The sequence below is a fragment of the Podarcis tiliguerta genome (genome assembly GCF_965153285.1).
Source record: "Podarcis tiliguerta genome assembly, chromosome: 3".
Lineage (NCBI taxonomy): Eukaryota > Metazoa > Chordata > Lepidosauria > Squamata > Lacertidae > Podarcis > Podarcis tiliguerta.
Window position 1 is genome coordinate 2702371 of NC_139536.1, and position 26009 is coordinate 2728379.

The window sequence follows — 26009 nt, forward strand, 5'->3', positions numbered from 1 at the left end:
TTGAGTTTGTGTGATATTTATTACTGTGCAGATTAAGCATCTCATGTCCTTAACAGGTTGTTCCTGAGTGAGCTATGAGGTGATGGTGGTGACACATTTTCCATGGTGCTGCTATTAAAAGCAGTTACTTCAGTCCTCCCCATTATTGTTGGTGAGCTCTGCTGGCACATGTGGTCCTGGAGGGAAAAATACAGTAAGCTAGTTGCAAGGATGCACACTTCAATTACTAACCCTACTTACTAAACAGTTATTGACAAGAAAACTTTTAGTGACAAGTAATGAACATTAGCATCATATGTGCACTTGGCAATCTTCATTTAGGGAGAAAACTATTGCTGTACAATGAATAAACCCGGCTGGCTCTGTGTGGAGGTTTGAGGTGTGAGATTGATTGCTGGTTGCTTTATTCAAGCCAGGGCGGGGGGGGGGGAGCACATTGTGCTCAAAATGAATCTCAACATGAAAAATTATTGTCTTGCAGCCCAAAAACTTTTTACAAGACTGAAGATTAAAAATGGAGGGTGATGATTTTGTCTCTCTTATCACAAAAGTGACTCAAAGTGACTGACAGAGCAGCATTATTGTCCTAGGGCAACAAAGCAGTTTAATTCACTTTAACTGCACAAACCTAAAGTTCTGGCACGCATGTGAAACTTTCCTGCAAAATAATGACAACCTGGAGGTGCATTCCCTCTCACCTGTATGGGGTGCAGCTTCTCAATGCTGTGATGTTCTGGCATATGGTCCTCCTCCACCTGATCTGAGGGTCAAAAGCAATAAGGACTTGAACACTGATTTGGTTGTAACCTGGGACAGGATGAACTGTTTGACCTCAGCCTCTTGGACTGCATCCTGAGGAGCTAAGCCTGTCCTAAGAGCAGCCTGCTAGATCAGGACAAAGGTCGATATAGTCCAGCATCCTGTTCTCATGGTGGCCAACTAGATGCCTGCAGGAAATAGGGCATGAGCACAAAAGCAACTCTTCCCCTCCTGTGCTTTGTGGCAACTGCTATTCAGTAGCATTGCTGCCTCTGATCACACCTTATTTTGTTTATATGACAGCGAGAAGTGAAAATTACAGTAATAAGACACCTAAACAGCTGCTATACGATGATGCAGTAGTAGCATCTTGGCGGGGACAAGCGCACACCCTACTCTCAGACTCACCTGTGGAATAAGCCTCTAGTGGATGCTGGAGAAGGAGTAGCTGGAAAATAGAATTTAAGGTATTATACATAGTATGAATGGTGCTGGAGGAGACTCTTGAGAGTCCCATGGACTGCAAGAAGAACAAACCGATCCATTCTTAAGGAAATCAGCCCTGAGTGCTCACTGGAAGGACAGATCCTGAAGCTGAGGCTCCAAGACTTTGGCCACCTTGTGAGAAGAGAAGACTCCCTGGAAAAGACCCTGATGTTCAGAAAGATGGAGGGCACGAGGAGAAGGGGACGACAGAGGACGAGATGGTGGGACAGTGTTCTCGAAGCTACCAGCATGAGTTTGACCAAACTGCGGGAGGCAGTGGAAGACAGGAGTGCCTGGCGTGTTCTGGTCCATGGGGTCATGAAGAGTCGGATACGACTAAACAACAACAACAACACATAGTATGAAATGACAGAGAATCTATGAAAAAGTGATATGAGAAGAACAAGGTTTAGCTTTAGCGTGTGAGGTCTCATCTTGGGTGACTAATTTAAAGTGACTAACATGGGATAGAGTGATGTAATCAGATTGGTGTAATAACTCCCCACCACCACATTTTCCAGCTTGGCTGCAAAAGTAGTGTCTCGCCACAGGAGAGGCTATAGCTATACCTGAAATCCTTGGAGAAGAAGAGAGCTCCATTCTGTTCGTTCTAACCCTGTATTATCATCTTGTCTTCCATACCCATTGCAGTATTAAAACCATTCTACCCTTTCCCTCCCAGATTTCTTACCATTATTAGGGTTATCTGGGGTCATCCTGCCATAAGTCATCCAGGTGGTTCCTGTAGCAAGCTGAGGGGAAAGAATGAGACATCCCCATTGTGAGTCTGGAAGGCAAAAATAAGATACCCATCCTCTCTTTTCCATACCTGGGAACAGGAAGATAGCAGTGTGGAGACTCACTTGCCAGTTTGGTGGGTGGCTGGCTCTTGAGGAGATGGAGTCCATGGAAGAGGAGCGGCTATGAGGCACAGAGGTACAAAATGTTAAGCGGTCCTTAGTGGGAATAGAAGGCTGGATAGACATCCAGATTTTGTGACTGGACTAAACCAATGTATGCATATTAAGGAAAAATCATACGCTACAGAAACTTGATTTTTATAGTTGCCAAGTCCGGTTTGGGGAAAACAAGGCAAGGGAATGGTTGAAAAACTTTGAATCTGGATCAAACTTCACAGATCAAACTTGAAAAAAGAAACAGTAGAGGTCACAGCAGCAAGTGTCCTGAGGCATGATGCAAGCAGCAAATGGAACCTATGTAAAGCAAATCCTCCTTGCATTGACTGAAACAATTCACTTCTTGAATACATATTTCTATTTTTTCCTTTTCTACAGCCACGTGGATTAGAGAACTTTGTTTTTCTGCTTATGTTTTTTCTGGAATTCTGAGCAAGCTTACATATTCCCTACTACTTATCACACCCAAAGAATATTAAGTTTCTTATGTGCCTACCTGATCACTTCACTGGACTGCCGGAAACTAAACGGTAGTGTAACTGCAAAGTATGAGATAGTGGATTATTGTGAAGAGGAAGCATGAAGCTGAACCTAGTGGTATCAATGACCGCTTTGCATATAGATGATCCCAGTTCACTTCCTGACAACTCTGTTTAAAGAATCCTAAATAAGAATCCTAGGGCAGGAGCTACAGCAGTCTCAGAAGGACAGTGACTTCACTAAAAGGTTTTAAATGCTGAAGAACCAAAAAAGTCATGCATGCTCTTAATCTGATTTTCATACCTCCACAGTATTTTCATACTGCACAGTATGCAGTATCATGGAAGCACATTTGCTTTCTCTTCCTCAGTCAAGGCTACTTTCATTCATACATGTGCAAAGCTGTAACACATTCTCGTCTAACCCCCATGATGGGCTTAATTTAGCCCTGGAGGGCAGTCACTCAGCAGAGAACTAGGAGGGGAAGCTTGGTCTGTTGGGAAGCTGAATAACAATTCTGAGCTCTTCTCACCTTGTATCTACCTCCTTCAAGCTAAAAATTTTAAGTCTGCCATTAACTGTGCTAGTCCTGTCACTTGGGGATGAAAGCTGCTTGAAGAATAAAATCTGAATTGTCCAGCATCTTTGTGGACTAGAGGAATATGCAGACTAGCTGACTTCAAAGTTTGCCAGCAAGAATTGTCTTAATTTTCTATTTGGACTCTTTGGTAAAGGTAAAGAGTAAAGGGACCCCTGACCATAAGGTCCAGTCATGGCCAACTCTGGGGTTGCGCGCTCATCTCGCCCTATAGGCTGAGGGATCCGGTGTTTGTCTGCAGACAGCTTCCGGGTCATGTGGCCAGCATGACTAAGCCACTTCTGGCGAGCCAAAGCAGCGCATGGAAATGCCGTTTACCTTCCCGCCGGAGCTGTACCTATTTATCTACTTGCACTTTGACGTGCTTTTGAACTGCTAGGTTGGCAGGAGCAGGGACCGAGCAACGGGAGGTCACCCCGTCGCAGGGATTCGAACTGCCGACCTTCTGATCGGCAAGTCCTAGGCTCTGTGGTTTAACCCACAACGTCACCCACGTCCCTGGACTCTTTGGACCATTGCATAATTTATTATTTTTTCCATTTATTTCATAAAATTTATACACCTCCAAGTGGTTTACAAAAAGATAAAATAATAAAATCAGGGCGGAAAATACAATACATTGAAACATACTAAAAGTTTAAATACTAAAGCAGATTAAAATTCACATCAGCATTTCTAAGCATCTGGGTAGGCTTGCCTAAAAAGGAACATTTTTGGCAGGCTCCGAAAAGAATACAGTGAAGGTGCCTGCTTGATATCAAACTTAGCAGTTGAATTGTTTTGTCTAAGTATTTGTTCACCTTTACTATTTGCAAGTTCTATTCTGCCTCCTCATAGGCCCACATAGGCAAAGGTTACACACTCACATGCTCATCCACAATAATTTATGCTACCAAATGCACATTTGTCCCAAAGCCTCAATTGAAAATGTCCTACCTGGCTGTAAGGGGGGTTTGATGGCAACTGGCCTCGGTGTGCTGTTTCTATAACAATTTAAAAGGAATTTTGTTCAGTCAAGGTGGAAACCATATTAACCTTGTCTGTTTTGCTAATAATAATTATAATAATAATAATTTATTATTTGTACCCTGCCCATCTGGCTGGGCTTTCCCAGCCACTCTGGGCGGCTTCCAACAGGATGTTCAGCGTGGGCCTCAAACCCAAGCACACCTCTGATATGAAGAGCCTCTAAAGGAAGGGTGAGAAGCCCTTTTCAGCCTGAGAAACAGGCAGGGCCATGAGCAGAAGTGGCTGGGGCAACAGATGCAGAGTAAAAGTCAGGGATCTCTACCTACACCCAAATCTCACCCACATTTCTACCCCCCAGCCAGGCAAGCTAGAGGCATCATTACAGTTTGGTGAAACATTGAGGGGTATTTTGAAGCAATGATTCTTCAACATCAAATTCGTTGGACCGGTCGTGTTGTGCGGATGCCTGATGATCGTCTTCCAAAGCAACTACTCTATTCTGAACTTAAAAATGGAAAGCGTAATGCTGGTGGTCAACAAAAGAGGTTTAAAGACTGTCTCAAGGCAAATCTTTAAAAAATGTAGTATTGGGAAACACTCGCGCACTCCAATTGGAGAACAGCCTTTACCAAAGGTATCATGGGCTTTGAAGACACTCGAACTCAGGACGCAAGGGAGAAACGTGCTAAGAGGAAGGCACATTTGGCAAACCCTCACCGTGATCAACTCCCACCCAGAAACCTATGTCCCTACTGTGGAAGGACATGTGGATCCAGAATTGGCCTCCACAGTCACTTACGGACTCACTGTTAAGACCGTGTTCATGGAAGACCATCTTACTTGGCTATGAGTGGTTGCCGAAGAAGAAGAAGAAGAAGAAGAAGAAGAAGAAGAAGAAGAAGAAGAAGTGTGGGGATGAGGTTTTTGGCCTTGAAAAAGTCCCCAAGTGCCAGAAAGTGAAGCCCGAATGGCTGCATTCAGCTGCTAGACCTGGGATTCTCCATCCCTGCTCCATTTCATGCACTGCAATTTTTGGCAATTGTCCAAGCAGATCAGAACAGAAACACTCACCTGCTATCCTGGAGTTGATGTGGGGAATCCTGTAGGAAGAGAGTGGAGAATTTGCCCATGGAGAAAATGTTTCCCTCTGTCCCGGCAGAGGGGGTCAGGAAGCAAAACACACAGAGTTGGGTTTGCTCCAAACAAACAGCTCCTACCTCCAATGAGCAGAGATTCTTCATCAGTTCCCTGTTCTCCTTCTGTAATGCCTCCAGCTCCCTAAGCATTTGATGCACAAAATAGATGTCTTGGCAAAGCACCTAGCAATACCCCACACCTCCCTTCCTCTCATTCCCAACTGTGGCCCTTTAATCACTATTGCAGAATACTTTTGTACTGATTTATTGTTATTTTATTTCATAAAAAATTCACACTGCATGATTGCAAAAACCAAAACCCTCAAAGTGGTTTACTAATAGAGAGGGGTTGGTGGGATGGCTCTAGGATCACATAATCTCTGCCCTAAGTTTTGTTTAAAAAAAGATTGATAAATTTTAAATTGGGAGGGAGCAGAACTCCTATTCTCAGTCTATTGACTAATATTAAATGTTCACATTATCATGAGGGCTTGCTGCACTCCTGACCAAGTGCGCTTGTCCACCAAACAGAAAAGAACTGCTTTCTTTCACAAAACAGTAATAAATGGGATATTTTCTATGGCTTTACGGACATGACTCCTCTTTCAGAAAGGAAGGAAAGGGGAAAGATTATTGTATGTAAAATGTGCGGATGCAGGTCATGCCGTCTTGAATAGTCCCTGCTGTTCCCTCAGACCCTGTTTTAATTTTCTTTTTGCAACTTGCGTGTCTCACTTTTCCTGTGTAGTTAGTTCCTGGTAAACTTGCTGCAGAGCTCCTTCAGCCTTTGAAGCACGGTATTTATAAAAAGAGGCAAGCAGCTCCATCTGGCTTTTCTGGAAAGTCCACACCTAAGAAGAGAACCATGGGAGGGATGAATTATAGGAATTCACAACTATTGATTCTCAGCAGATTGGGGGATTATAGCTCCTTTAGGGAAATGAAGAATGTCATTCAGGCCCCTGCCATTCTAGAGGGTATGGCCACTCATTTCATTCAAACAAATGAAACATTAAAACAGGAGTTGCCATAGATTTTTTTTCTCAGGGGTGGGAGGAAGCTTGGCATTCCCCCACCAATGCATTATGATTAAAAGTAACTCTGCCTTTTCAATTAAACATCTATTTCTTGCATTTTCAAAAGGAGCACAATCTTTTATTTTAAGTTGTGAACTGCTCCAGGGTAGTGGGGGAAGTTCATCAAATGATAGGCAATCAGTGCTGTCCAAAACTAGCTCCTGATGCAAACTTGCCAAATTAATTTTCAGAAACTAGCTGGAAAGAAAACCATTCATTCTCACAAACGGTGATGAAAGCACTTCGAGCAGCTCCACTATTCACATAATGCTTTCTTTGCAGGCAACTAGAACACCAGCCTAGCTGAAAAGTAATCACCAAATTCCATTATTTGAGATACACATTACATTCAGCAAGTGACTTTGACTCTGTGCAATCAGCAGCTGTTCCCAGAGTTGGCATAAGGTGCCAGAAATGTCAAACACCTGTCAAGACCTACCCAACAAGCAGGAGGCCCAGTACCAATCCCTTGAACCTCCCGACTTTGCTGATCCAACTCCTTGCTTTGAATTACTCCTTGAGGAGTATTGGCATGTTTGAAAGCCAGCTGACAGTGTCAGTGCAAAATGTTCTGTTCGGGACTCTAGGGCATCTCAAAGGTAGTCTCCTCGTTGTATCAATGTATAATGTGTGATAGCCCTATATGTATTGCGAGCTATGTCTCACAAAGGACTTTCCTGGTGGCCCCAAGCTTAGATTGAGGTAGAAACTGTGCTCACCTCCTTATTCATTTACAGATATATACATATTGGAGCAGAACATTTGACACTATCTTAAGCCAACATGTAGTGTTGGGCCAGACATGGTGCTAGTATCTCACAGAGGACTCTCCTATAAATGTGGCTGCATGAGTTTACTTCATGTGCATGTCTCCAGTTCAGTCACCTGGGAACGTCATGTGTTAAAGTATGTTGTGCAAAAATCTTTTGATTGGAGAGAATTATATTGGAGACCAAAGGAAACAGTTTCCCAGTCATGGAGACATACGATGTGGGATAGTCCAAAGCTTATTTTGGGGGTACAGATGCATATAAATTTCAGTTTGTTATTTAGATTTCTCATGCAGCTCTATTTTGAACTTTTGAATACGGAATTAGGAACTAATCGCTAACTTCAGACTCAAGGCTGTTGAGCTTTCCTTCCTTGCATTGTCTTTGGTTTTGACAGTCAGTGCCACACATTTTAGAATCCAGGATCAAGAATGAATTTCAGGACCGGTGTCCGATTTGTTAGGGCTCATCCAAAATTCACCTGTCCTGCGCCTAGAAAGCACAGGCCCAAGAGGTATTCTATTTTTCCTGCCACTTTCCCTGGGGAAACCCCGCTCTTTACAGTGTTGCCTCGCAAGACGAAAAGAATCCGTTCCGCGAGTCTCTTCGTCTTGCGGTTTTCTTCGTCTTGCGAAGCAAGCCCATTAGCGGATTAGCGCTATTAGCGGTTTAGCGGCTATTAGCAGCTATTAAAGGCTTAAGGGATTAGCGGATTAGCTGCTAAAAGGCTATTAGCGGCTATTAAAGGCTTAAGGGATTAGCGGATTAGCTGCTAAAAGGCTATTAGCGGCTTAGATCAGCTGATAAGCGGCTTAGATCAGCTGTTCAGTGGCTTAGCTGTTAAGCGGCTTAGGGGCTTGGGAAAAAGGCTGGGAGGGGGGGAAAAACCCCAGGAATCGCAAGACATTTTCGTCTTGCGAAGCAAGCCCATAGCAAATTCGTTTTGCGAAGCACCTCCAAAACGGAGAACCCTTTCGTCTAGCGGGTTTTCCGTCTTGCGAGGCATTCGTCTTGCAGGGCACCACTGTACTGCTGAATCAGAGCAAACGTTAATCTGCAGAAAACCCAAATGAAGTTTGCTCTGATCCAGTGTTAAATAATGGGTTTCCCCAGGGGAAAGTGGTGGGACAAGCACAAGTATGGGCAAGCCTTTACTCTTACCTGAGAAATATGGGCAATATGGCCAAGTACAAGTTCAACAGGACTTTTGAAAAACTTTTTTGCTTCTGGCTGCATCTGTGGGTCAGAAGGAAAAACACAGAAGGGGATATTCAACACTGCTTGATACGTTATTAAAGATTTTGGGATCTAAAGGAGGTCATCTCATCATCTTCTGCTTCAAGGTAAGTAGAAGCCACAACTTACATTATCATTAAGAAGCAAATATTTTGTGTTTGTTCCACAAGATGGGCATTTATCTGTCAGGATTCAAATGCAAAAAGTTAGTGCACATACTAAAAATTACTGTGGATAAGAAGTGTTCCAAAAGAACAAAACAGATCAGTCCTCTGAAATCACGAGTCCTTAGATTCAAAGTCCTTTGATTGTCTTAAAATTGTTCTACTCATTAAAACAGGCCAGAAATGATTAATATAAAAATTGCAGCATTAAGATTAAATCAAATTTATTGAAAATATAAACATTCAATTACTTTTGATCCACCATGGAGTTAAGATTCCTAGCATTTCTTAATGTTATCGTAGGACTGTAGAATGTAGCAGGGAAATTATATACTGTACATAAACAGGAACATAAGCAACAAAGTTATATACACAGGAAACTGAAATGAAGGTTTATTGCACATCTGTAGAAGGTCAGAAATCAGTGATTGTTTGAATGTCAATCAAAGGATCCTGTGACACCGGCTTAAACTTAAAGGATATGATGGCATGTCTGAATGCGTCCCAGACAAGGTAGACCTGACATGCTGGTGCTCTTACCTGAGCCAGCACATTTTTTGCAAAATATGTGTCCACAGCTGGTGACAGAAAAATCAGACCCCTCCTGGCTGAAACACTGGTTGCAATGAAACCAATCCATACTGCAACATGGGAGAGCTGAGTTCCTCCGCTGAGATATTTTTCTTCTATTAATCTTTATTTCCCCTTTATTTCTCCTATTACTGTTTTAAGACTGAAAGACAAAAAAACCACACTGCAGACTAGGCTTAAGATCAGGCTTTCTAAACACTTTCACCCCATCTTTAGCAAACAATCCTGTGCGTATCTGTTCAGAGGAAAAACTCATTAAATTAAATGGTGCAGACTCCCAGGTCTGTGCGTATAGGATTGCAGCCTAACATTTAACACCTGAAGGTATTTGAAGAAGCGTGCATGCACACAAAAGCTTATACCCAGAACAAACTGAATTGGTATCTAAGGTGCTACTGGACATTTATTTTTATTTTTATACATATTTCGAACATTTAACACCCTAAGGGCACTGGGCGACTATAAAGCCGGCACTTTTTTGTGAACACCAGTGGATTTCAGTAACCCCCCCTCCACTTTTTGGTATGAAAATATATCACAAACCATTTTCCACACAGTTAAGGAAAACTAATGTTTTTTTTAAAAAATGGCAACGTTTCTTAAGTTTTTAGAAAAAGTAATGTAAGAATGGCAGGGTGTGAAAGCATATTTTGGGTTGGCTGCGAGGTGTAGATGCTTAGGTTCTGGTGTTCTCTTTATTTTACTTCAGTTTTGGGGGAAAAAACTTTAAAAAGAGCCTTCCCTTTCCCACCTGAGGTTGTTCTTTTCTTTGAGGAGAGAGGGAGAGATTTCCCTTCTCCTGGTACCTAAAGAAAACAACCAAGATCAACGCCCAAGTGACAGGGAAATGTGCCTTTTCGAGGCGAATGTTCTCGAAACTGGAGGCGCCCTGACAGGGCTCGGAGGGCGCTTTCCTCAATGGCCTCCTTCTCCCTCAGGAGGAGCGGCTGCCATCGCCGTCCCCTCAGCCCATTACAACCTGTTATGCCTGGCAACGTGGCTGCTGCCCGTCAAGCGTTTACAATTTATCCCTTTCTATTGTGGCGGGCTCGCTTCTCCCCCTTGAAGCGCCCTGCCGCCCTGCCTTTCTTTTCCCCTCACAACAAGCGCGGCGTAACAGTCTCTCCTTTTCCCGCCCTTTTCCTCTAGGCGGCTTTCGCTGAGGGGAAAAAGCCCGCGCTGGGAAGGAGGAGGAGGGTATATATATATATAAATATATATTTAAATGCGCCGCCTTTTTCCCTGACAAAGGCTCAAGGCGGCTTACGTATCAAATGAGATCAGAGGATATATATATATATATATATATATATATATATTTAAATGCGCCGCCTTTTTCCCTGACAAAGGCTCAAGGCGGCTTACGTATCAAATGAGATCAGAGGATATATATATATATATATATATATTTAAATGCGCCGCCTTTTTCCCTGACAAAGGCTCAAGGCGGCTTACGTATCAAATGAGATCAGAGGATATATATATATATATATATATATTTAAATGCCCCGCCTTTTTCCCTGACAAAGGCTCAAGGCGGCTTACGTATCAAATGAGATCAGAGGATATATATATATATATATATATATAAATATATATTTAAATGTGCCGCCTTTTTCCCTGACAAAGGCTCAAGGCGGCTTACGTATCAAATGAGATCAGAGGATATATATATATATATATATATATATTTAAATGCGCCGCCTTTTTCCCTGACAAAGGCTCAAGGCGGCTTACGTATCAAATGAGATCAGAGGATATATATATATATATATATATATATATATATTTAAATGCCCCGCCTTTTTCCCTGACAAAGGCTCAAGGCGGCTTACGTATCAAATGAGATCAGAGGATATATATATATATATATATATATATATATATATATATTTAAATGTGCCGCCTTTTTCCCTGACAAAGGCTCAAGGCGGCTTACGTATCAAATGAGATCAGAGGATATATATATATATATATATATATTTAAATGCCCCGCCTTTTTCCCTGACAAAGGCTCAAGGCGGCTTACGTATCAAATGAGATCAGAGGATATATATATATATACATACATATATATATATATATATATATATTTAAATGCCCCGCCTTTTTCCCTGACAAAGGCTCAAGGCGGCTTACGTATCAAATGAGATCAGAGGATATATATATATATATATATATATATTTAAATGCCCCGCCTTTTTCCCTGACAAAGGCTCAAGGCGGCTTACATATCAAATGAGATCAGAACATAAGGGTTTGAGTAAACACTTCCAAATTAAGGGGGGGAAGTAAAGGTTAAGAAATAACAATATAAAATATAAAGTATAAAAATGATAAGAATATAAGAGCATTCAGCTGAAAGATGAAAAATAAGACAAAATTAAGCAGAAGTAGCAAATAAGTTAAAGAACCAGAAGGGGAAGTGGAGGGAAGTCACCAGCATGGAGAGGGGGGTTGGAGTTTTGTTTTATTGTATTTTCTTTCATATGATAAATGTGTTGAATATTAAATTGTAAAATTTAAAAGAACATAAGGGGGAGGGGAGGGACCTTTAAGAAACAAGTAAACATCAATAGAACTGAAACTTTATTGGGATTTCAGCTAGAGAGAGAGAGTGAGTTGAAATTCTATGAAAGTATGTGCATATAATCTATTAAAAACATGGGGACACACAATCACAAGGAAAACAGCATTGCACGGGTCGGCCAATTGGTGCCAAGGAAGGATAGAATATTTTTTTTGTACGCCACAATAGCAGCAAAAATACTCATCGCAAAGTATTGGAAGACACAAGATCTACCCACCCGGGAAGAATGGCAGATGAAGCTGATGGACTACATGGAAATGGCGGAAATGACTGGCAGAATCCGAGACCAGGGAGAAGAGTCGATGGAAGAAGACTGGAAAAAGTTTAAAGACTATTTACAGAAATACTGTAAAATTAATGAATGTTAGAAGAATACTGGAATGAAGTTATATGGTTTTAGCAGAAATGTTATTAAGAATTATGCAAAAACTGATTGTTAATGGGTTAAAGTGGAAAATTTAAAGTTAGATCGTGTTAAGATAAATTATAGAACAAAAAATTGAGAAAGAGGGAAAGGATTTGCTGAATTAGCTAATTTGAACTAGAATACAAAAAAGGGAGGTGTGAGGAAGTCGAAACAAGCAAATGAAAGATAAAGATATGAAATTTGGATCTGTTTTTAAAATGTTTTTGTTTTTTCTTGTAGTTCTGTCGTACTGTTTTTTTTCCTCTTCTATTTTTGATGTATTGTTTGTTAAATTGTTTATTGTTTTTTTCCTTTTCTTTTCTGTAACTATTAAACCTCTAATAAATATTACTTAAAAAAATAAAGAGCAACAAATTGTATAATGGCATAAGCACTGAGGGGTGTAGGTAGCAAGGCCAGGAGGAAATTAAATACATACAGTATTGACAGGTAATTGCATCATTAATGCCAGCTGTTCACAACAAGCATAGGAACACTCCTTTCAGATAAACTTTCTATTTTAATTTCCAGCCAGTTACATATTTGCTTGTTAGACTTTGTTTTTATTATTTTAATAATAATGCAAAAATATGTATATGCTACCCATCTGACTGGCTTGCCCTGGCCACTCTGGGTGGCTCCCAACAAAAAATAGTTAAAACACAACACCAGCATTACGTACTGAAAATTTCCCCAAACAGGGCTGCCTTCAAATGTGTTTTTAAAAGTCACATAGTTGTTTGTCTCTTTGACATCTGCTGGGATGGCATTCCACAGGATGGGTGCAACTACTGAAAATACCCTGATCCTGGCTTTAATCAGTTGTGGCCTGGGCTTAATATGTCATGCTTAATGACATCATCAGATCCCACCCATCCCCAGTGACATCACTGGAGGCCACCCCCCAAGTCTCAGGTTTGGGCCCTGAAATCTTAATGGTTGGTTTTTCCCCCAGTGTCCAACCAGATCAACTGAAAACTTTTAAATGCCCAGGCAAATAAATAAATGTTGGTGTTGATGATTGCAACATTAGCATTGGTTGTGCTCCTAAGGACTTGGAACCACTAACAAATGATCAGCCTCTATTCCTTGGTAGTACAGAGGGCGAGTGGAACAGGTCTCGGGGTTTCGATTTCTGGGAATGGAGTTGAGAGACGACCTAACCTGGGGACACAACAGCAAAGACCTGGTGAAGAGAGCACAGCAGAGGTTATATTTTCTGAGAATCCTCCGGAAAAACAATCTCTCAAAGGACCTGTTGATGGCATTTTACCATTGCACTGTGGAGAGTGTATTAACTTATGGTCTGTGTGTGTGGTTTGGGAGCTGCACGGCCAGGGGAAAAACAATGCTGTCCAGGGTTGTAAAGACTGCGGAGAGAATAATTGGATGCGCTCTTCCCACCTTGGATCAAATCTACGCTTCCAGGTGCCATAAGAAAGCTGCAGAGATAGCGCAGGATAGTGCGCACCCCAGAAGTGATCTCTTTCAGCTTCTGCCTTCTGGAAGAAGGTCCAGGGTTATAAAGACCAGGACTAGCCACCTGAGAAACAGTTTCTACGCAAATTTTATTCTGGTTCTAAACGCAGCATAAGGGGTCTCTGTAGTATAGTGTATTTTAAAATGGGGTTTTAGAGTTTTTAGGGGTTTTTGAATGTTTTATGTAGTTTTTATGTAATTTTATGTAGTTTTTCAATTTCATTGTTCTGCAAGGGACAGTGACAATAAAGAAATCATAAGTGTTGGAATAGCATTCAGGGAACCAGCTAAGGAAAGGGCATAAATAAATACTAGGTGTAATTCTCAAGAACTAGGTCAGGGACTAGATTTGTTCTTTAAAAATTCATGATTTCTTTAGAGTATCATTATTATAGATCTACTTTATGGAGTGATCTAACAAGGACCCCTGCCCCAAGAAGATGACAATCTGAAATTTGTGTGAGACATGTAAAAGATGTATGAATACACTCAGTTTTAAATATTGTACAGAATTGTTCAGCTGAGGATAAAGAGAAAGAAACTTCACAGGGATGGGTTTTGGAGGAGGGACTTGAATTTTAGAATCAAGGCAGCTGAAGCTTTTATTTTTTTAAAATTAATTGTGTTTCTAAACAGGTGAAGTGCCTTTTCCTCATCAGTGAGATGGCAATCAGTATCCATCTGAAATGTCCATGCTTTGGACAAAGTGCAAAAAAATTCAGGTCCTATTTCCTTCACGGATGTGTAGCAGAAGAAATCCCAGCAGGTGTAGCTTTTTCCCATCCTCAAAGTACAAACTGCGGTTGCCAAGTCCTGCTGCCTCCCTTTTGCAGCTGGTCATCCTCTTCAGGTGGGAGGATGTGTGTGAATGCTTGAGCGCTAATACTTCTGCCAGTACAGCAGTGACTGGCCACTGCCCCTTTGCGGTCTTAGTTATGGCTAGCTGCTAGCCAACAGCACGTGGTTCAGTTTCCTTTGTTGGAATTTTATGTGACAGGGTTATTGTGTCACTAAGGGACACAGGGAGCGGCACTGCAGTGAACGATATGGCAAGGCGCTTTTTCAGAGAAGGAAATGGATTCTCTGATTCTGGAAAGGAAACACACACTACAAACTATAAGTTGCATAATTGTTGTTAGAATTTTTGTTTTGCTGCATTTCCCAAACACTGAAAGCAAGGATTTGGGTGACATTGACTGCAGAACCATAAAACAGAAAATATTCTGGAACGACAGGAAGGATTGGGATAGCTGGGATAGCAGGCTTGTTGGTTTTTGAATGTCTTATGTAGATTTTTCAATTTCGTTGTTCTGTATGGGACAATGACAATAAATATTATCCTATCATAGGAATACAAAACTGGAAGAGAGGGTAGTTGTTCCATAAGGTTACAAGAGGATCCATAGGATATCCATAGGAGAGTTCCATAGGATACAAGAAGAAAAACCAACAGCTACGCTCTGGTTATAGGCCATCCAACTTCTGCTTAAAAACCAAGGAAGAAGAGAGTCCACAACCTCCCAAGGGAGTCCTCTGCCAAAACAGCACTTACTGGCAGAAAGTTCTTCTTGACATTTAGTTGGAATCTCCTTTCTTGTAACTTGAAGCCATTGGTTCAAGTCCTTTGTTGTTATTACCAATGAAATTACAGATGGCCTTTCAGAGTTTTATCTGCTGACATTGGAAAATGTAATATAATAATAGAATCATAGAGTTGGAAGAGACCACAAGGGCCATCGAGTCCAACCCCTTGCCAAGCAAGAAACCCAATCAGAGCACTCCTGACATATGGTTGTCAAGCCTCTGCTTAAAGACCTCCAAAGAAGGAGACTCCACCACACTCCTTGGCAGCAAAATAGAATCATAGAAGGTAAAGGTAAAGGGACCCCTGACCATTAGGTCCAGTCGTGACCGACTGGGTTGTTTTTTTTTTAAAAAAAAATTATTTGTACCCCGCCCATCTGGCTGGGTTTCCCCAGCCACTCTGGGCGGCTTCCATAGAAACCAAAAATACACTAAAATATCACGGCGTTGCGGCGCTCATCTCGCTTTATTGGCCAAGGGAGCCGGCATACAGCTTCCGGTCATGTGGCCAGCATGACTAAGCCGCTTCTGGCGAACCAGAGCAGCGCACAGACCGCCGTTTACCTTCCTGCTGGAGTGATACCTATTTATCTACTTTGATGTGCTTTCAAACTGCTAGGTGGGCAGGAGCTGGGACCGAGCAACGGGAGCTCAGCCCGTCGCAGGGATTCGAACCGCCGACCTTCTGATCAGCAAGCCCTAGGCTCTGTGGTTTAACCCACAGTGCCACCCGCGTCCCTACAGCGTCCTTTTGGTCAGTGGAGAGTGCATCAGCCCCACCCAGATGGGACCTTAGGCTTCATGGGGCTAGTTCCTCTGATCAGTCTAGAACAGGAACTCTCAGAGGCTCCAACTATCTCCCACTGTTAGTCTTATGTTCACAATGTTATTATTACTAGGTGTTGGACCAGCCTCACCCTCAACGCTTTTCAAGGACTGGCAGTTGCAGTAAGGTTCCACTTCCCCTACTGGCCGCCCAGCACCACCTGATCATTCAATCAGTGTTGACTATCTCCAGAAGTTAACTCTTTGCTGTGTGCTCCACTCTCTGCTGACCAGAAGGACATTTCATGGTAAGTCCAACCTGCAATTCAAGTACCATTCTACAGAATGTTTTAAGGCACTTGAGTGGTTGTCAGTTAAAAGTTCTGAATGCATTTGCAACGTGAACTGATTGATTTCAATGTTTCCTTTTGAACAACTTACCAGGTTACACAAGTGTTTATTTTAATTATATTAAGGACATTTCACGGTAAGTCGAACCTGCCATTCAAGTACAGTGGTACCTCGGGTTAAGTACTTAATTCGTTCTGGAGGTCCGTTCTTAACCTGAAACTGTTCTTAACGTGAAGCACCACGTGAAGCTGGGTATGTTTAGCCTGGAGAAGAGGAGGTTAAGGGGTGATATGATAGCCATGTTCAAATATATAAAAGGATGTCACATAGAGGAGGGAGAAAGGTTGTTTTCTGCTGCTCCAGAGAAGCGGACACGGAGCAATGGATCCAAACTACAAGAAAGAAGATTCCACCTAAACATTAGGAAGAACTTCCTGACAGTATGAGCTGTTCGACAGTGGAATTTGTTGCCAAGGAGTGTGGTGGAGTCTCCTTCTTTGGAGGTCTTTAAGCAGAGGCTTGACAACCATATGTCAGGAGTGCTCTGATGGTGTTTCCTGCTTGGCAGGGGGCTGGACTCGATGGCCCTAGTGGTCTCTTCCAACTCTATGATTCTATGATTTAACTAATGGAGCCTCCCGCTGCTGCCGCGCCGCAGGAGCACGATTTCTGATCTCATCCTGAAGCAAAGTTCTTAACCCGAGGTACTATTTCTGGGTTAGCGGAGTCTGTAACCTGAAGCGTATGTAACCCGAGGTACCACTGTATCATTCTACAGTATGTTTTAAGGCACTTGAGTGGTTGTCAGTTAAAAGTTCTGAACGCATTTGCAGTGTGAACTGATCAATTTCAATGTTTTCTTTTGAACAATTTACCAGGTTACACAAGTGTTTATTTTAATTACAATGTCAATCCATTGTTTAGGAAAACATGCTGTTTTGACTATAAACATTTTTTTGTACAAGGCTCTGGATAATATGCTGAGAGGCAGGAGTATCAATTCCCCGTTAAACAATTCATGCCACAAGAGAGCAGATGAAAGGCTTTTAGAACTTAAGCCGGCTCACATGAGTGAGCAAAGCTCCATATAAACAAAGCTGGGAGAGGCACAGCCATAGCCCATCTATCCTGAAATGGCATTCCTTTTACAGCTCCAGATATGGTGAGCAGACCCAGCAAACGAGTAAAACACTTCCACCAGGACAATTCCAAATGGAGCTGCCAGCAGATCAGAAAGAAACCAATTTTCCCTGTTCTTGGGCTTTTAAGAGCAGCTTGACAAAAACCTGTCACTTTTCACAGCACGCAGCCCAGCAAAAAATATGTTGATTAAAAAGCTGCCTACCTATTTCCATGGAGACTACAAAGCGTACAGAATTTGTTTAAACCATCTCTATTGTATACAGCAGGGAACCTCTGGCCCATGGGTCAAATTTGGCCAGATATTCTTCCCCAAATGAAACGCAGTTTCCCCCAAACCACATCCACGTGCTCAACATCCAGCATCAGATGTGGAGAGCTGGATTGAACTCCATCAGCTGACAGGCTAGGAGCTCAGTCCCGCTAGGTCACTATTTCCCTGCAGGCCAACTTTGACAGATGAGTAGCACCACCCACCTGCAGGGCAGGGGTGCGTGGGTGGGTCAAAAAGGTTCCCCATCAGTTATACAACATCTTCCTCAAGATCTGGTGCTGCAAACAAAGTGTCACAATTTGTTTTGCTTTTGGGAGGGGCTGCTTTTCCTACTCCAAACGAGCCATCACTCATATTGGGTTGGGTAGGAAACTTCATATGACGAAATACCTGCCTGCCATGCAGCTTTTTTAAAAAAAGATGTAGCAATGCTTTGGGAGTCAGGAGATAAGGGACAGTTACAGATTTACCCTCTAAACTATGCCAGGAAATATGAAGTAACCAGAAATCTCCAAAGCTGAGAGCCATAAAAGGGTTAATTCCCCAGCTAGACTTCCAACACATGCTCAGTGGGGAGGTGGTATCTTTGGATTGGGTGATGGTGACATAATGCTGACAGATCAGAGCCAATCAGGGCCCGCCTTGTCTATTTCAAGCCCTTTCCCAAGCCCCTATAAATCTTTAGCTGTGCCTGGTGCAGAGTAGGAGATGGTTTGATGATGAGGGCTTAATTACAGCCGCCTCTGCTGCTCTAGAGAGGAGGAACAGGGATAGGCTTCTGCCAGATGGTTAGGCAGCAAGAAAGCCATTTTGCAGTATTCCTCCATCCACCCCATTAAAATGACAGCCAGCCTGCCTGCCGCCTCCCTTCTCATAGCTACTACCTCAAAGCGTAGGCAGCAGCATGCTAGATTCATCTCATACATGTGCTGTCATGCTCATGCCAATTCGTTGGGGCGTGGATTGCACTGTGAATAAAACACAGCCCCTTACACAAACATACGTTTTAACTGGGCAACTCAAGTACCCCTCCCCTATTTATCTGCACATAAAGAGGTTTCTCCTTAGCAAGCTGCTCTTGCGCGCTTTTCTGTTCACAAGAAGGATTGTGTAGAACTTCCGGAGTGGATTAAATCTGAATGGCAACCCCAAAACCGCAGCTTAAGGCAGCCACTTCTCCTGGCCTTGCTGGGAATGTCTCCATATCATAAACATTGAAGAATAGTCTAAGTTCTTTTTACTGCCTCAGTGTTGGTTAGGTAGGATAGGCAAGCTTTTGCAAGGATGTGCGGGTGCGCAGGGAGGGATAAACAAAACACAAGCTCAGTTTGGATAGTCTTTCTTGATATGAATCTGAAGCGGGCAGATCTTGAACGGCTCAGGTGGTGACCCGGCATGTACGCTGCAGACGCAGAAGTACGGAAAGACTTCTCCAAACTTGTCATGGAACGTGTAGATGTGGCTTTTCTGCTCAGTGTCGTAGAACGAGAGCTCCCCTTCGTCACAGTCCAGCTCCACTCGCACTCTCTTGAGGTTCTTCCTGCGCCCAGTCTCCGACAGGACGGCCTGGAAGGACTGGCTTTTCTTGCTCTTGGTACCTTGCATGCGGTACATGTAGCCAAGCCCCAACCTGGAATCGCAGCCAAAGCTCCAATAGTGGCCACAGGATTTACTGGCCACCCCGATGTACCAGTACTCAATGCTGCCAATATCGACCTCCCAAATGTGAGACCCTTTGGAATAGCTCTTGGAGCCCAGGACACAGGGCATGCCCATGGAGAAGCGCTCAGGGACTTCCACCACCAGCTTGTAGTTGCAGGTGTTAATGCTGGTGAGATCATCAGAAACTTCCAGCCAGCTCTCAGCTGTATTGGGATCAAAGCTGAACGGGACTGCAAAAGGAGACAATTGTTAAGTATGAGGAATATGACAAGAGGGAATTTAAAAGACAAACCAAATCAAGTCAAAAACAGACTTGCCTGCTGCAAAATAGCAAGGATGGAAGCCAAATTGGAACTTCCGTTTACAAAGGCATAATGTCAGACTCTTGAGAGTCCCATGGACTGCAAGAAGATCAAATACATCCATTCTTAAGGAAATTAGCCCTGAGTGCTCACTGGAAGGACAGATTGTGAAGCTGAGGCTCCAAGACTTTGGCCACCTCAGGAGAAGAGAAGACTCCCTGGAAAAGACTCTGATGTTGGGAAAGATTGAGGGCACAAGAAGAAGGGGACGACAGAGGACGAGATGGTTGGACAGTGCTCTTGAAGCTACAAACATGAGTCTGACCAAATTGCGGGAGGCAGTGGAAGACAGAAGTGCCTGGCGTGCTCTGGTCCATGGGGTCACGAAGAGTCGGACACGACTAAACGACTAAACAACAATGTCAGATGCTGGAAACAAATGTACTTGAAAGTGGCTATAGGCAGTGGGCTGGCAACTTGTTAGAAACCAAATTCTAGACAAGTTGAGCCCGGTACTGATTAGGACTGAACTGAATCCCCTCCCTTCATTTTCACTGTCTCATAAGACATGACCAGTTGAAATGGGGAGGGACATATTGACATTTATTGCCTTGGAGGTATAGGGGCAAAACTTAATACAGGTGGGAAGAGGATTGCTACCCCAAAAAGGGTTGCAGCAAAAATAAAATGCTGACCCCTGTATTGCTCTGTCTCTCCCCCTGCAAATTTCAGCTAGGCATTCTCACTGGAGAACTTTTTAATCTAGCAAAGCTATGGGTTGTACCCAAAGTAGTGCTAAGTAATCTGTCCCATCAGTGCAAGGATTTCTGCTTGTGCAATGGGACTTTCCCCCTTCTCCTTTGTCCCCTTCCCAATGCGTTCTACAGTTCCCCCAATCCTCCAGAGCAGATTTCGGGTGGGCATGGAGCACATTACAATGGAAGGAAATTGGGGAAGTCCTGTTAAACAAATTGAAATTTTTGTGCCAATGGGATGTGTTCATTGGACACTGCCTCCAGCAGGAGTATCTTCTGGTTTATTGCTTCTCAATGTGTGTTCTGGCTCTCTTAGGGAAATATGTTCAGTCTCTATGCTCATAATTAATTATAGTGAATTAATAAATACACATTCACTCTCTGCAAGGTACCGTTTTTTTCCGTGTATAAGACTAGGTTGTTGTTTTTTACCAAAAAATTAGGTTTAAAATTGGGGCTCGTCTTAGAATCATAGAATCATAGAGTTGGAATAGACCACAAGGGCCATCGAGTCCAACCCCCTGCCAAGCAGGAAACACCATCAGAGCACTCCTGACATATGGTTGTCAAGCCTCTGCTTAAAGACCTCCAAAGAAGGAGACTCCACCACACTCCTTGGCAGCAAATTCCACTGTCGAACAGCTCTTACTGTCAGGAAGTTCTTCCTAATGTTTAGGAATTATATATTATACATGGGTAGTGCTGAGGTGTGTTTTCTTAATTTGGAGTCCCCCAAAATAGGGAGCGTCTTATACATGGAAAAATACGGTAATTTGTATGCCTTATTTCTAATTTACTAGGTTACATATTTATTCATATTTATAACTGTCTTCCAGCAACTGTAAGTTTTTAGGTTGATAACAGGTTAGTAATTAATAGAATAAAAGATTTGTAGAGTTTGAAGGGACTCCAAGGGTCATCTAGCCCAACCTCCTGCAATGCAGGAATAATTATATTGTTGTAACTCACCCAGGAATCTTAGGATGAAGGGTGGGTAAAAATCCCATTAAGTCAGCATCTACCTCACAACTGTACTACAGTGGTACCTCTGAATACAAACGGGGTCCGTTCCGGAGCCCCGTTCGCATCGTGAAGTAAACGTAAGACATGGCTGCGCGTCTGCAGGTCGCATTTCGCCGCTTCCGCGCATGTCATTTTGAGCGTCTGCGCATGCGCGAGTGGCGCAACCCCAAAATACTTAACTTGAAGCTACTTCAACCCGAGGTATGACTGTATTCCAATTTGTCCCCTCCTATACACCTCCTGGCACACAAAAGCCAGGAGAGAACAAAACAAGGCAGCAGGCATAGCGAGGACACAAGAATGGATATTTCCTCATGAGAAAACCTGCTCTTGAGAAGCCATGTCAACCTACTACATAGAATGGAGGCCTGGGACATGTATTGTTTTCAATTCACTTGCAAGCCTCTGCCCACATACAGTGGTACCTCGGGTTACATACGCTTCAGGTTACATACGCTTCAGGTTACAGACTCCGCTAACCCAGAAATAGTACCTCGGGTTAAGAACTTTGCTTCAGGATGAGAACAGAAATCGTGCGGTGGCAGCAGGAGACCCCATTAGCTAAAGTGGTGCTTCAGGTTAAGAACAGTTTCAGAACGGACCTCTGGAACGAATTAAGTACTTAACCCGAGGTACCACTGTACTATGAGTAGTGTTGTGAAATGTCAGCACCCTTCTTCAAAATTAAAGAAAAAGACGAATACTGGATGTTTTGAGCTCCCAATTCCATTAGCATGGCTGTGCTGGCTGGAACTGATGGGGGTTATCCAAAACATCTGGAGGACACCAGGCTAGTGCAGGCTGATGTAGATTACCCATGCACTGCTGCCCTCTGATGGCTACAATAAGCTGCTGCTTACCAAACAATACTTGGCACTGTAGAGGAGATTTCGGGGTGGGAATGCAACTTTCCACTGCAGTTCACTCCTCTGTGGCTGTTAGCATATGCATGTGTCCACATCAGTGGCGTAGCGTGGGTTGTCAGCACCCGGGGCAAGACAAGTAATTTGCGCCCCCTAACCCGTGGATTTTAGCACTGATTTTAGCACTGCGAGTGCGAGCGCGCCCCCCCAGATGTTGCGCCCGGTGCGGCCGGCCCCCCCTGCACCCCCCACGCTACGCCACTGGTCCACGTTCCTTGGCACCTCACTGTTTCTTGGCTCCACACCCCACAAAGCTGCTTTTAAAAAAGAGACAAAACTCAAATATTCCTTAATTTGTGCCCAACCTGCCATTAATCTCTCCTCAGTGCTGCCCACTGTCTTCTCCTGGATAAAAGAGCAAGAATGAGACTATTCCCTAGGCTCTATTAATTGCTGTTATCAGAGATTTCACCCATAACTCTGCACTGAAGGAACAGTGCCTTTTGCCACAATATGCTGGCTGGAATTTAACCGCTTTCAGTTTTAACCTGAGGATTGTCATTTGTTCAGTTTTAATTTTAACTTATTTGAATTAATTTTGGGATGCATTTTAATCCACTGATTGCTTGTTTTTATGCATATTGTATTATTTATATGATGTTGCTGCTGTAAGCCCAGTTCTGGCCAGGGAGGGCGGGGCACAAATTAAAAAAAAATTATTATTTATTATTATTAAGTGTGACATAATAATTCATTCGGGACGCGGGTGGCGCTGTGGGTTAAACCACAGAGCCTAGGACTTGCCGATCAGAAGGTCGGCGGTTCGAATCCCCGCGACGGGGTGAGCTCCCGTTGCTTGGTCCCTGCTCCTGCCAACCTAGCAGTTCGAAAGCACATCAAAGTGCAAGTAGATAAATAGGTACTGCTCCGGTGGGAAGGTAAACGGCATTTCCGAGCGCTGCTCTGGTTTGCCAGAAGTGGCTTAGTCCTGCTGGCCACATGACCCGGAAGCTGTACGCCAGCTCCCTCGGCCAGTAAAGCGAGATGAGCGCCACAACCCCAGAGTCGGTCACGACTGGACCTAATGGTCATGGGTCCCTTTAACTAATAATTCATTCAGGTGTGAAAAATCTTCACCCACAAAAACAGGTACAATTCAGGAGTACTTCTGTCACTTGTTATCCTAGGAACCAATTCAAGAGTAAAATATATATTACAGAGCACCACTAAAAAGTAACATACCCACACCCTGTCACAACATTCTGTGCTAGAAGTTGAGGATTTGCTTAGAATAAAGCATGCAAACTGAGCACTCCATTTGGAGTTTGTATTTCAGTGCAGTCAGGACAAGCAGGGGTACAATATTACAGGGGTTTTATTCCATGCATCCTTTCATTACGAGAGGAACTTATTTTTTATAGGAAAGGGCATTATGGAATTATCACCACTACTTGCAACAAGCCACCTCAATGTGTTCTACGGAAGGGATGAAGTGACGTTTATTCATCTAGGTATTGCTGACCTACAGCTTCCAACAGCTGGGAGTTGGAGTCGGAAAACATTAGCTGAAGATTCTCAGAATCCTTTTCTCCTGGCATCTAAGAAACCTACCAACTTTGATGATATTCAGCATCTTCTTCCATACGTTATACTGCAAAGAATCCAAATACTTGGTGACTTCTATCAGAGTCCCTGGTGGAATTGCTTCAGGCTGTTCTACTGTCCAGGCAATTCTAGGAAACACAATTCAGACAAACAAAGACGTGAGCAAGGGGGACCCAGTTTTAGAAAAATCAAGCATCTTATAGACAGACCAGTCCCAAACCTTCTGAATGCAAGTGTCTAGGATCACGCAAATGTTCAAAAGACTGCAAATCAACCATCTTCCTATCTCATACCTGCACTCTCCCCCAGTCAGGATTTGTGGGAATCTCAAATCAATTTTATAAAAAAAGATTTGAGCCTTCTTTGTTGCCTGTTTAAAAACATACGCTTATCACTTCTCCAGGGGTGCTTCAATGCTCAGAAATCTGAGATTTCTCTGGGTGCTTCTGCTATCTTGAGAAGCAGCAGGTGGTGACTGTAGAAAAAGCATTTTCAGTGCTGACTCCTTAAATATGGGAACGTCCTTCCCAAGGTGGTTTGCCTGGCACCCTCATTACTATCATTTATGCATTTCTTTCCCCAGCTTTTAAAGATCCCAGAATCTACAATCTTTGGGTGTTAAAAAACTTTTAACCATTCTTGGAGGGAGGGGGATGTTCCTAAGCTTTTGCAATTTTAATTTGTGTATTGTTTTTATTACATTTCTGTTAGCTGCCCTTCAGCGGTTCTCAACCTGTGGGTCCCCAGATGTTGTTGGACTACAACTCCCATCATCCCTGAGCTCTGGCCTTGCTAGCTAGGGGTGATGGGAGTTGTAGTTCAACATCTGGGGACCCACCATGATTGTGCTGATGGTTCAGATTATAAAATAGTCCAAATAAAAACACACACACATTTTTCCATTATGTGTGGTGTTCTGAGAATAGCTTCTGCATTCAGTACAAAAGGAAGATGGAACCCATTCATGCACACAAATGGGTTGTTTTAAAACAATGGAGTTATTGTTGTTGTTAGGGAGGGGAGTTAAACATATGACTGATTACATGCATACAGAGCAATTACCCAAACTGAGCAACTAGCGTACAGTAGAATAAAACAGGCTAATTGCATCCTGCTTTCCCTCACACTGAGCTACATATGTTAGATTGGCTGGAAGGCATAAAAAGTGCCAGCCTTGTGTGTTCCTTGTATTCTGAGACCCACCTTGATTTGAATGTCAATGCAAGTTGTGAACTAATTAAAGCCTTGACGTTACCTCCTGTTCTGCATTTTAACCCACAAACATCCAAACCTCCGTTAATTAATCTGTGACACCTTTCAACTTGTTTCTCCTGACAGGCAAAACTATTAATGCCATAATCCCCAAGTCAACCACATACAGGATTTTTAGTTTTAAAAACAGGCTATTTCCTTCACAGCAGGTAAGAAATCTAATAAATAGCAACAAACCTGCGTTTCCGGTTTTTGTGTTTCTGTAAGAAAAAGAAGAAGGTGGAATCAGAGAAGAAACTATTACTGAGAAACTCTATTAAAAGTTTCAAGGGGGTTTGGGGAAGGGCTGTACACCACCCTACCAAGATGACAAGTCTTCAGAATCAGAGGCACCGTTCAGAGGACTGGGGGGGGGGGTTGGGGGGTACAGAAGGAATAAATCTTCCCATTTCATTTGGGATATGGAGCCAGATGCCCACCAGCCTTACCTTGAGGAAGGAAACGTCATCCTCCTTCAGGTCAGCATGTAGCTGGCCCACTTCCTGTACCAAGACATTGCTTTCCTCCGATAGCTTCCTGATTTTGTCTTCGATCAGGTCCTGCTTCTTCTGGGCCTCCTCCCGCAACTCCTCCAGCATAGTCTTCTCCTCATTCTGCAGGAACTTGTGCAGTTGTTCAAATTGCTTTTTAATCTCCTCCTCCAATCTAGCAGTTTCTTCCTGAGAAGAGGTAGCAGGGGAGAGAAAGAAAGACAAAATAAAGCAAGGATGTAGCTTCAAATGCAGGACAGTTCTGCAGAACAAGAGACACAAGCCG

The 26009-nt window shown here is 43.1% G+C and overlaps 2 protein-coding genes and 1 long non-coding RNA gene across 5 annotated transcripts in view; 1 reads left to right on the forward strand and 2 right to left on the reverse strand.

Moving 5' to 3' along the window:
- On the reverse strand, positions 1-13125 carry LOC310673945 (E3 ubiquitin-protein ligase RNF212B-like). Of its 3 annotated transcripts, none has more exons than XR_014509260.1 (14): positions 12861-13125; positions 9132-9324; positions 8557-8609; positions 8353-8427; positions 6081-6196; positions 5427-5487; positions 5281-5309; positions 4177-4223; positions 2659-2701; positions 2075-2166; positions 1937-1997; positions 1168-1207; positions 699-760; positions 1-176 (listed from the first exon to the last, which is right to left on the reverse strand). XR_014509260.1 is itself a non-coding variant. In XM_083432794.1 (14 exons), exons 2-13 carry the CDS (start codon positions 9229-9231, stop codon positions 718-720), a joined length of 726 nt encoding a protein of 241 aa, XP_083288920.1. In that variant the 5' UTR covers positions 9232-9324; positions 12861-13123; the 3' UTR covers positions 1-176; positions 699-717. The 3 variants fall into 3 exon arrangements, 2 of the variants coding, with proteins under 2 accessions (XP_083288920.1, XP_083288921.1); XM_083432794.1 differs by having other exon boundaries at positions 2109-2166; positions 12861-13123; XM_083432795.1 differs by lacking the exon at positions 12861-13125 and adding an exon at positions 10205-10359 and having other exon boundaries at positions 2109-2166.
- Positions 13125-17367, forward strand: LOC310674001. The gene is made up of 5 exons (XR_014509297.1): positions 13125-13270; positions 13892-15044; positions 15088-15370; positions 15986-16450; positions 17236-17367. It is a non-coding gene; the product is annotated as an uncharacterized lncRNA (long non-coding RNA).
- The window catches only part of TRIM35 (tripartite motif containing 35), a 15935-nt gene continuing 7153 nt past the window's right edge, over positions 17228-26009 (reverse strand). Inside the window, exons 4-7 of the mRNA XM_083432678.1 lie at positions 25682-25912; positions 25431-25453; positions 23988-24109; positions 17228-19663 (exon numbers count right to left, since the gene is read on the reverse strand). Of these exons, the coding sequence (XP_083288804.1) occupies positions 19095-19663; positions 23988-24109; positions 25431-25453; positions 25682-25912 (945 nt within the window). The 3' untranslated portion in view covers positions 17228-19094. The remainder of the gene's footprint in view (positions 19664-23987; positions 24110-25430; positions 25454-25681; positions 25913-26009) is intronic.